The 12,807-nt window shown below is 29.8% G+C and overlaps 1 protein-coding gene across 3 annotated transcripts in view; it reads right to left on the reverse strand.

Moving 5' to 3' along the window:
• Positions 1-12,807, reverse strand: part of LOC118198144 (uncharacterized) — a 98,026-nt gene that overhangs the window by 50,679 nt on the left and 34,540 nt on the right. For all 3 annotated transcript variants that reach the window (XM_035369747.2, XM_035369746.2, XM_085823686.1), the window contains 3 exons: positions 7,451-7,533; positions 5,877-5,953; positions 4,252-4,420 (listed from right to left, as the gene is read on the reverse strand). In XM_035369747.2, coding sequence (XP_035225638.1) covers positions 4,252-4,420; positions 5,877-5,953; positions 7,451-7,533 — 329 coding nt within the window. The remainder of the gene's footprint in view (positions 1-4,251; positions 4,421-5,876; positions 5,954-7,450; positions 7,534-12,807) is intronic.

The following is a 12,807-nucleotide window of genomic DNA, read 5'->3' on the forward strand; positions in this document are numbered from 1 at the left end:
GAAATGTCTGCATGACACTTTCAAAAAAGTTCATGGGTAGGGATCATACCTTGGCCAATAACAATGCACTAATTAATATTATGCTAATGTTGGTCAGGATCTTACTTTCAGTCCTTGAATGGCTGGAGGGAAGGTAGGGTTGGCACTATGTATTTTGCAGGCTGACGCAATCTCTGCGCCCTAAATTCTGCTGCTTGATGGTACTCTAAAATCTAAAATTTTTGCCACCTTTGATTTCTGCAAAGGTTGTAGCTGTCCTGTAGGGGTTAATACTTTTCTTTCTGACCTAAACGATAAACAAAGCCCCAGTGTTACCATGTTTACACAAATCATCTTACTAGGTTTAAACTGAAGATCTAAAATCCAGAAATATCCAAAGTTCTGATGATTCCAGATGTCAGACTTTGCACTATATTTTTTAATGTATAAGATCTATAGATAAAAAAAATTCCAAAATAATAAAATTAGATCTCTGAAAATATTTATAATACACACTTTAGTTTATAATGCAACAAAGGGATCAAAGATTTGCTCTCAAAGATTTGCTCAAAGACAACACTGGTGTGTACATGAGTATTAAATATTCATTCACAATTAAATTAGTTTCTGTAAAAAATTATGATATTTTGGAAGAAAGCTAAATATATGTTGTGGCTAGAAAAATTTAAGTCCATAAAGACGCTAAAAACCAAAATGGAAGAAAATATCCTACACAAAATATCATTTACTTCTGAGATAACAAATTGCCTAAATGCTCATTAACTGGAAAAGAGAGAGCATAAATAGGTTATGCAGAAATGCTTTCACACAGGATTTTCTAAAGGAAACTACCTTGTATTCATATAACTTATTGAGAAAACCATAAAAACCCATGCAAACAGCATGTTTATCAAAACTGAAATTCCTTGAGAAGTTGCCAACATCTTGGCCATATATGACCCAAGTTTGGTTTCAAGAAATATACATTAAAGAACTAAAGCAATCAACATCCAACCATTACATTTCATAAGATTAGCCTGAACGTGACTTCATGTTTAAAACCAAATACATATTTAAGCACAAGGATGCCATTTCCAGCATTCTTAACCATAAATTTTAAAAAAGTGCTATTTTTAAAATTTTTTGTTTCACATGCAAACTTTTATTTAAAATATATAGATTTACATTTATAGTAATAGAAAATTTTTAATAAAGGATGCATGGTAAACCACTACTTAAAAATTAGCATTTCAAGATTACTGCTCTTCTTACTGTCAATTACATTCCATGAACTAAATTTAAATTTTCATAATTCAAATGATGTAGCATTGACTGCTTATTAAATAAAGAGTTTCTGTTCAATTATTGCATTTTATGCATAATTAGAAAAAAAATGATGCAAACAATTCAGAGAAATTGCAGGAGGATGGCTTTACCAAACAGTTATGAAAAAAATCACACAACTTCTGATCAATTTACAGGATGAAAGTCATTGCAGTTTAAAAGAGTGTGAGAATGTTATATTATCACAGAACCTAAAATTTGAGATACTGGAATTTTTCACATTGTATAGCAATATGACTTCCAAAAAGCCTCCAAACTGATAAATCTGACTTGTAAAGTAACTTTATTCTCTTGATACCTGCACTATACACATTATTAAGCTACTATAACATCATTATGATGTACAATACATTAGTATTTAGTTCATTATTATAAATTTCATTTCACTTTAATATTTTTTAGATAATCTTATTCAAGTTTCTAATTCTTAAAAAATTTCATTTAAATAAAATCCCAAGAAGGGGGAAAAAAGTTTTATTTATTAAAATGCTAGTTGATATGCATACAGCTATGTGAATAAACCTAGTAATGTACCTTTTAAAGACTTAAAGCAAAATTATAACATACAATTATTTTTAAAATGCTCTGAGAACTTAGATTAATTCAAACTGAATAAAAATTAATGAGAAAAATTCACTGAAAATCACTGAAGCCAGTGAAATTTTCACAATTTAAATTCTTCCAAGATATGACAAATGTTGTATTTTATTTATTTATTTATTTCATTTATCAGCAAAATTTCTTTATAACATTTCTTTTTCTTTCAATGTTTTTATGCTAAGTTTTCCTACATATGCGTTTAAAAGAGAAGATCCAAATTATTTCCAATCGCAGTGCTGCAAAACTGGCCATGAGATCTTACCCTAATAATGAAACCAATGGATTCACTTTTTTCCTTTTCATCTTCATATCTTATGCAAAGAAGCCTCTTCTACTTTGGCAGTTATAAATTCGAAAGGAAGAAGACTGCAAAACCTCGAGAATGCTTTTGTTCTTAACTGTAAAGCCTGATACAACCATCTGTGCTTCAAACATCAATCCAAGTCTCATGATAGTTAAACAAAACTTTTTATAATGATTATGGTGAACTTTATTATTATGTTTATTAATTATGCTAATTTATAATAAACAAATAAGATCACTATTGGTGTTGGTGAACAAAAATTTAACTTCCTCCTGAAAGCATAAACCATTTAAATTTTAATTAATCAGATTTAAAACTCGAAGACGGTAAGATATGATAAATGAGTAATTCTGATTTTACTGGAAGGGTTAAAAAGACTCTAATATTTAAATTTTTTGAATGAAGACAAGCTTAAATTATTAAAACAACCAAGACTGGTATTTTTGTTAAGATGTAAAAATAACTCTCACATAATACTTTAAAAATCCTTCTCAGTGAAAGATTTTTTCCCCCATTTCTGAATTTAGTATATATGTCTTGACATTTTTTTAATTATAAATATGTAAAATAAAAAGCATCTTATTATAACCCCCCCAAAAAAATTATTCTTATTAGAAATAATCATGAAGCATATCTAAAAATAAAATGAAGTAATGGCTGTGTAGATTAATAATAATAACATTAATGTATTTAATAATTTATTTAATAGTAATAACTTATTTCATTAATAAAATAGTAATAAGAACTTATAAGAACTTATTTAGTTAAGATTAAAATGAACATACTCTAAGTCCTCAATAAACGACCCAAATTCCCCTTAAGTTCTTAAATTCATCATTTTCAAATTCTTTCAGCTTTTTGTGTCATTTGCTACTGACATCCATTTGATGCTTTTTAACTTTTTAAATGATTTCTTACAGAAACTGTCAGGTACAATATTCTCTACATAAATTTCACAAATAGTTTTATTTTTACAGAACTATTTTTGAAGGGGAGATACATACAGTCACATACATGTCTTTCCTTTTTTACTACTGTAAAAATTAGATTATCATGTTTAAAAGATGCTTCTAATTTTTCAGTTTTTATTGATTTTATTTGATTATGGAAAATTACTCGAGAGCTATCTGCCTAAGGAAAGCAGTGCATTCATGGAGGACTCTCTAAGAAAACTGGCTCATAAATATATATATATATGCTACATATGGGGAAAACTATGAAAATGCACATGCTGTCAGCCTGTTTGCCAGAATTCAAATCTCAGAGTGAACTATCAATGTTTAGCAACTTTACCACTTAGCCGCTGTTAATTTTGGACTGTTCTTTGTTATCAAAAAGTTAATTATAAATATTTACTTAAAATACTATTTTAAATTATCAAATTAATTCAAAATTTTATTTATATAATTTAGGTTTAAGGTTAAAACATAATTAAAATAAGGCCATCCAACTGGGATAGTGGTTAATGACACTGACTGTTGTACCGAAGCACACAGATTCAAATCCCGGAGAAGGCATGGATGTTTGTAAATGTACAGTGTCTGTGTGACATGCGAGCTTTCTAAATATGCGGTGAATCCAAGGTCCTCTCGAAAGGTAGGTGGTAGAGGAAGAGGATGGGAGATCCTTGGACTCGTCCACCTGGGGTGCTCTCCATCAAAATTGGGAGCAGAATTTAGCAAAGTCATACTGTCACCTGTATGATGTTCAAGGCTTTTGCCATTGTCAGACGCAATCTTGCACTCTCTGCCACAATGAATTTCGTGGGCTTGTTCTGATATTTCTGTCATACAAGTGAGAAAAGTCACAACAGAACAATAACTAAAGTAAAGTCTTTGAGAGGGTTATTTTAAAGTAATAGGATACAGAACTGGATTTCACAAATATTTTATCTATAATGTATTCAATGACTACTACAATGTTTTATGAGGCTTAAGTATAAAGTTTATCATAATTGACTATCATGGCAGTAAATATATACCTAGACCTCATGAAAAAGAATAAAAGGAAAAATAATTAAATACCCTTCTCCTCCTTGGAGCTGGAGATGTTAACTGCACTGTTGTATCCATAAACTGGTCAGTTTCTGCTGGTTTTCTAGGTGCTGTAGGCTCAGCCATATCTACAGGAATTTCTGGTGTCATCAACAAATGTGATACAGGTGCTTCACCTTCAATTGCAGGTTTCTCTTCACTTTTATGAAGAATAGGCATTGTATTTAGTAAAATTGTAATAATATATATAAAGTCAGAAAACAAGAAACTTTGGGTAAAATATAAATAGACTTACTTAAAAGCATTCTAAAGTCACTATAAATTACAGTTTTAAAGCATACATTTTATAAGAGAAAAATAGTCCTGAATTTAAAAAAAAATTTAGATGAAGAATTTTATACAAATCATATTACAAAATATTTGTACATTTAGGAAATGATGAATGATTTTATGATTCTTTGCTAAAGGAACTTTGATGCTCTTTTCATCTGCACATAAAGATTAATTGCTGCGTGTACGATAAAATACCACAGTAATGCCTTTAAGGCATTTGTATCTTAATCAGTAATTAATGTTTACAGAAATAAATACAGAATTCATATTTAATATGCTTTTTAAATTCAGTAGTATAAATTATACTACAAGATTTTGTCTTCCCTATTCCCCCAAGAAAATACAGAATAGCCATTCATTTTGAAACACAGCTTGATCTTACTAGATGTTACAGGAAAGAAACAGATTCATGTAACACATACATTAAGGAACAATCAAGTGTAACAGTGCATCGTGTTTACCTTCAACCAGGTGATATATATATATTTGATTATGTACTACCTGAAAATGATGTTTCCATCTAAAATTCTACAGTTAGCAAACAATATGTATTGATTTGCCTTTTACTGGCCAAAGAATACAAGATGATTGATATTTGTAGGATGATGCTTTCCATATACAAAGAAAACTGAATATGCAGCTACAGCTTTCATAGCATTCAGAGTGATTTAAGCTCATGTTAAACACTTTTGTAAACTTATTAACCCTGCCAAACTCTTACATGTGTTCTATTACAAAAATTACTATTATGTGCAGTTTTTATCAGAAGGATGGGCTAAGATAAAATGTTTCATCTACTTTCCATTGTCAGTATACTTACAAAAAATTTAAAGACTAAATAATAAATAAAAGGAAGAAAATTATTTATATTTTAAATTTAAAAATAATATACAAATGGTCCTTCACCATGAATACCTCAAATGTATGAATCCCACAGATGGCTTAAATAATACCATAGAATAGAATAAATGTAAAATACAATTATTTAATTTATGAATGGAGAATAACAATAAAATTTAATTATATCAGAATTTTCAACAAAATGAATGTAGGTTATTTTACCAATCCTAATATAGGCAAACTTTAAATAGATTATTAAAACTATAAAACAGAAAATGAATTTTCTTAACTCATTGTCAAACTCATTGTCAGCATTATTAAAAAAAAATAGTCATTTATACCCTGTGCTTCCCCCAAACACATTACATAGAAAATATGCAAATAATATTTAATATTCAAAGCAGAATATGCAGTGTCAAAATATTAATTCTAATAAGATTTTAAAAGAAATATCAAATAAATAATATATAGAAACATGAAACCTTGGTGACGGTTCTTGAAAAATTCCCATTTCAGGCAGATCAAGAATTCCCGGTACGTCTTCAAGCTCTCTTTGTGGCTGAATGCAGTAATATAAAATAATACCTGTACTTTTATTCACAATGCAAAATCATATGCAATACACACACACTGCATAGTGATAACATACTCCAAATATTCCACATTTAAGAGTGATGAAACATAATTATATAAATTATTATGAATATCCACACTGCAAAACTCTAACTAAATTTCTTGATTGCAGAATACTACCTCATTTTATTACATTTACAGATACTGAGAATTTTTTTACAAAATGATAGTTTGTGACTAACAATCCTGTAATAAGCAATATGGTCAACAACATTTTCCATGTCACACTTTTTTTCCCTATCACATTCTAGTAATTTTCACACCATGCAAAATTTACAAATTTTTTATTCACTAATTATATTAAAATTAGGCCAAATAATTCTTAGTACTTAGTGATTAAAATGTTAAATGCCTCTAAACAATAACATAATGATCCTGATAGGTATGTTAGGTGTGGTTCTTTTATAGTGAGGGAAAAAACCAGACAAAGTAAATATGTTTCTTTCACCTGAAAATGGAAGAAACTAATTTTTATACCTATATCATTATATTTATTTCATATGCTGCACTGTATAATTACTAATTAAATATTTCCATTATATATAATTTACCTAGTATTGTGTGCCAGCAATAATCTTTTTTTGACAATATATGTTCGTTTTCATGCAGGAAATGTTTAAATTGGAAATCATAATTTAAATACTATTCCTTACTTTTTGGTGTGTATGAGAAATGTGTGTGCCAATGATGAAAAATGTTTTATAGAAACAACAGAACAGAGAAAAACATCATCAAAGCTGCCCTAGCATTCAAGGACAGTTACCAATCTAGTGGATGTATTATTCATTTTGTACCAGAGGATATAACTTACAGTTTTGGATGGCATTTGTTAATAACCGGTTCAAGACAACTTTTAACTGATAAGTTTTCAACTGAAGAATTTTTTTAAATTTGAAATTATATTAGAAAATATATAATGATTAAATACTCTCAGTGTGACCTAAAAAGTTTGATCTTTCTTGCTCAAATACATTTTATGTTTTAATGTTTCACATAAAGTGAAAGATGATCAATAAAATTTTCTTATGTCATTGTACTTTTCTGCACAATGGGCATTTTTAATACACTATAAAAAAACTACTTGGGCTGTAACTTAAATTAATGCACGTTAATATAAAGAAAACTTAATAAATGCAAAATACTAATTAACATTCTGCATATAACAAACAGTTATACTCAGGATGTTCTGCATGGAAAGTAATTAAATTAATTAAATACCACTCCTCCAGGTAAAACAAAATAAGTATTTTTTCATATGTTTTAAAAACTAATTGATAAAATATAAAATTATTATTTTCATAATTCATAAACATTAGATTGTTGCAAATAAGAAAAGTATGATTTTCAGAAGGGCATTCATTTTAAGAGGAGAAATCATCATCTTATATTCAGATGTAATGGTAATTTAAAATTTAGAACATACCTCGAGGGTAGCTGCTGCTTCATCAGTGGAAGGCTCCAACATTGTTATATCCTCACGCCTTGCAAGATGAGCCCTTTCCAATTCTGAAAATTATTTTTAAAAGATGGTCATAAAATTTATGAAATTATGATCTTCAAAGTATTGTGTCTAGGCTAATTAAGAATTTTACTTACTTGTGACATAACATGATTCAAAAGCAGATCAAAGTTACTTATACACACATCCAATGTGGAAAATAATTTTATTAAGTATGACAAGTTTAAGGTTTGAAATATATCAGTCAACACTATGCATGATTGATTAGAATTTTGTCAACGTTTTGGTAGAAAATAATAACTGACTCAAAATAACTAATGGAATATTAATTTTAAAAATATATTCCTTATTACTAACTTATATTAATATAAGATAATCAAAGAAATTCTTGTCGATTTTGACGTTCCAATGATGAATTGTTAACAGAAAGAAACAAAATGACTTATGCTTGGAAAAGTAGAGGGTTAGATTTCCCAACCAGAGTTCTACAAATATTATTAATGGTTATGCAAAAAATAAGGAAATAACACATACATCATAAAAGATTTTTTTCCCTGATTCTGTACTGTACTCAGGAAACTTCTCTGGGGAAAGCACGTGTGACTGTGACAAGAGGACACCTGCTGCCAATGATAACTGAAAAGCATGTTTTGACTGTTTAGCTATACTTGGTTAGAATCATCAGATGTCATTAACATTTGTATGAATTTCTTTGATATTTGCATTACCAATTCAATTGTTAAAAAAATATTATTATTACAGTACTTTTCAAATTATCAGAACTCCAACTATCCAAATTGCTTTTAGAATTTAAGAAAAAAATTAAGACGGAAACATACTGCGATAAGCAAAGTAAATTTGAAATCTCATTGCATTTCGGTCCCCATTGATTCGGATAATATTTTGCTAATAAATCGCAAAATTGTTTGAAAATGCCTGGATGTTCAGAAGTTAGTGCTCAGGATACAGTAGAATGGATGATGTGTGATTCATCAGACCCTGAGCTTCAAATTTTAAATGATGACGAATTTATTGAAACTGTGAGAGAAGAAAGTGTTGAGGAAGATGATTTTAATGTCAAAGTTGAAGCAGACATGGGACCATCAGCTAGTAAAGTGTTTGATGGCCTTAAAACAGCATTGAAATGAATGGAGTGTTTTGAGTGTGACCACATGCAACTTCTCATTGTCAAGCGAATGCGTGACTCGGCTGCCCAAAAACTGGTGAAGGCAATTGACCGAGATGTTCAGCAAGCAGCGACTTTCAGCGCTTATAAGTACTGTACAGTACGGTATATAACATGTACATAAAAAGTGTTGCCTTTTCATTTTAATTAATTAAAATCTCTTTTTCTTTAAAATTAATTTTTTTCTCCCATTTTGAACAGACAGTACATACAGTAATTAATTAAAATGTACGTAGACCCTTTCTTCGCAAGAAATCCAATTATCCAAATTTTTTATTATCTGAATGGTGTTCGGTCCCAACTGATTCGGATAATTGAAATTCTACTGTATTATTATTTTTAAATAAGGAGATTAACTTATTCTTTAACAATTTTCAATAAACTGTACATTGGCATCACAAAGCTATATATGCAACATGAGTCTAACCAAGCACAGCCAAAGGCAGCTTTTCAATTCTCAAGGACTAGAAGCTGGTGTGACTATGTATGCATTAGTGAGGTAAGAAGCGTAGGATCATGTGGCTGGTTAAATGCAGTGTATTTTACTTTATTATTATTTAGCATATTTTATTTAATTTTACTGTTACTTTTACAACTCTTTTATTAGTATTTTAATGAAATTACAGTATTTTTTATTAATATTTTAAAGATAATGAAAGCTATTTATCAATGGGCTTTACATGGACTGTTGATCCAGAAAGTTGTGTTCCACGTTATCTCATTTGTGGTTTTTTTAAAAAAAATTGAATACAGCAATGGCTCGAAAATTAAACAAATATTTCATGACAAATCATAATAATAAGAAAAATAAAACTGTTGATTATTTTAAAACTCTCTTAAAATCTCAAAACAAACAGAGTACAGCTTTTGCATACACACTGATAGATAGTGAAAAGGCTCAGGAAGCAAGTTATTGGCAGCACAGCTTGTTGCATAGAAAAGAAAATGTCACACGGTTGGCGAAAATCTGATTATGCCCATATGCAAAATTATAGCAGGTAAAATATTGAAAAAAGATGCAGTAAGGAAAACTGAAAATATTCCACTTAAAAAAATACAGAAAATCAATGAATCGATGATATGTTACATGCTGTTGAAGGGGTGTTGTGTGATAGACTGAAAAATGACTATTTTTGAATTCAAGTGGATAAATCAACAGATTTAACCAACAAATGTTATATTCTAAAATTTGTAAGATTTGTTAATGAGGCAGAAATTCAAGAAAACTTCCTCTGCAGTTAGGAATTACTTTTCTTGGAAGAATTGTATTGGCATTTGTATGGTTGATGCTGCTTCCATAGTTAACTCTATAAAAGACTTTGTTTCTGTTGTAAAAGAAATGTCATGCTGTTTCCATGTGCTGTTTTATTCATAGAGAACTGCTGATGTCAAAATGTCTTGGTAATGAACAACAAAAGGTATTTGATGATGCTACAAAAATGGTAAACTTCATTACATGAAATCTATGCCACTCCAGAATTATTAAAAAGCTCAATCAAAACATGGATAAAGAGCAAACAAATCTGTTGTTAAACATTAAAATCTGGTGGTTAAGTAGAGGAAGAGGTTTTAAGAGTTTTTTGAGCTAAAGAATGAAATGCATGCACATTTTCAACAAAACAACAAACAAGATTTTACTAAATGCTTCGAGGATCGAATGAGGGTGCAGATGTTAGCTTATTTAACAGATATATTTCATCACTTGGTTCAACTGAATAATAAAGTCGCTGCAAGGGGGTGGAGAAAATATACCAACTTCAAATGATCTTCATGTCATTCTTGGATTTTTAAGAAAAATTAAATTTATGGAAAAATCATGTTGTAAAAAGGAATATTGATAGTATGTTTGAATTCCCAGCAGGACAAAAAGGTGAGTATGGCTACCAAAAAATTTCAAGTTTTATTGCATCCCACCTAGAAGAGCTGTTGAAGAAAACTGTTTATTATTTTCTATCCCTGTCAACAGAACTATATCACTGGGTGAGGAATCCATTTTCTCTCACTTTCGTTTATCCTCAGAACCTAACTTTAAAATAAGAAGAATTTGACTTAAAATCAGATTTAATGACAGGGTTTGGGGCAAATTCTGGATATCCATTGAAAGTGAGTCTCTAACAATTCATAGGATAGCAATTAATATATTGCTGCAGATTTTAACATCATACATGTGTGAATGTTTAACAAGTATTAGGAGTAAAGATATGAATCGTCTCCTTTCTGTGAAAGATGAAATCCTTATATGTATACTGAAAATACGTATTTATTCAAATTCAATATTCAATATTTTATTCCAAAAAATAAACACTGATTTCACATTAACATTTTTTATTAATTGTTATACTAAAGGAATTTATTAATTATCTATATTTAGAATTATATTGATTCCTCGTAATTGCAGTTTTCTGTTTGTTTTGAATTAAACAACTAAAATGAAAGTAATTTTTGTTTCCATAAATGATTGTTAATAAAAATGTTATAAAAAATATTGTAAGACGCTCAGGTTCTCTAGAACAGTGGTGCGCAAACTTTTTTTGACTGTGACCCCTTTTGTAGAGAGAAAATTTTTGGTGACCCCTAGAGATAAATGTTCACAAATACGATGTATATTTCGCGCATTTCTTTCGTTTCATCGAATAAAAACATCATCATATCTGACTCATATTAATTTTATTTATAATTTTAAGAAAATACTTTTTGTATAACACAAAAATCAGTAAATTGTCCTTTAATGAGACGTATGTGGCTGCAAGTTTCTAATTATCTCATCGATGTTTGGATGTATGTTGCTAATTGCAATTCGCATATCATCTTCAGGGTTTAAACGCGAGCGGTATTTAGTTTTTATTGAAACTAGTTTGCTAAATCCAGTTTCACATAAATACGTTGATGCAAATTGTATTAACACACTGATGGCATTCTTGCATAAAACGGGATATTGTTTTACCACGGATAGCCAAAATTTTTGACAAGGCTGAGTCTTAAATTGATTTCGAAGAGTATAATCACTAATTAGATTTATCAATTGCTCTTTATAACTAATTTGAAGAGTTGAACTGCATATGTCAAAGGAAAATGGATCACGAATCCAACCAAGATCGCTTTCAGAAAAATCCTCGAATCTTCTCGAAAATTTTTCCTTTAACTTTTCAATGTAATTGGAAATGATGTTTTTAAATGTAAATATATCTGTATTATTTTCCTTGATAAAATCGTTAAAGCAAGGGAACATGTCGGTGTTGTTTTTATTAAGTTTGCAGAGACTAAGCTTATTCTTAAAAGCTTGAATTTTACTGGCTGAAGTTATGATAGTTGAATTCTAACCCTGCAAGCTCAGATTTAAGTCGTTAAGTTTTTCGAAAATATCAACTAAATAGCTCAGCTTCCCTAGCCAAACTTCATTGATATAATAACTTGCCAATCTGTTTCTTTTCGATTAAAAACATGTACACTTCATTTCTCAAATCAAATATCCGTCGCAGTATTTTCCCACGTGAAAGCCATCTGACTTCGGTGTGTAACAGTAATCTCTCATACGTTGAACCCATCCTCATTGCAAAGTATTGAAAAGAGACGGCTGTTGTGGCTGTTGCATTTAATGTAGTTAATTGAACTAACAGCGTCTTGTAATATGTTGTGCAACTCTTCGTCCATTTCTTTTGCAACAAGAGCTTGCCGATGAATCATACAGTGATTAAATACAATATGAGGCGCCACCTTCTGAGTTAAGTCTCTGAGCCCTTTATTCGAACCTGTTAATGCTGCAGCACCATCAGTACAAACCGAAACACAGTTTGCCCAGGTAAGGGACTTTGTTTCAAAATATTCATTTATTACTTCGAATATTTTTTCTCCAGTTGTTTTTCCTTCCAAACTTTTGCAACATAAAAACGTTTCTGTTATATCTTCATTAAAAATAAACCTAACGTAAATAATTAGTTGTGACATTTTAGTAATATCGGTAGTCTCGTCCAGTTGTAAAGCAAATACAGATGAATTTTGTATGCGTTTTATGACTTCTGACTCGATATTTCGTGACGTTTCAGGAAACACTTTACAGTAAAACTGGCGAATTACCGCCAACAAGGCGCTATCTACGGAGTGAAAAACTTGCGTCTTCACACTTTACATACATTAT

The sequence above is a fragment of the Stegodyphus dumicola genome, chromosome 1 (assembly GCF_044657685.1).
Source record: "Stegodyphus dumicola isolate Sdum_Otavi_A_Nest chromosome 1, ASM4465768v1".
NCBI classification, from domain to species: domain Eukaryota; kingdom Metazoa; phylum Arthropoda; class Arachnida; order Araneae; family Eresidae; genus Stegodyphus; species Stegodyphus dumicola.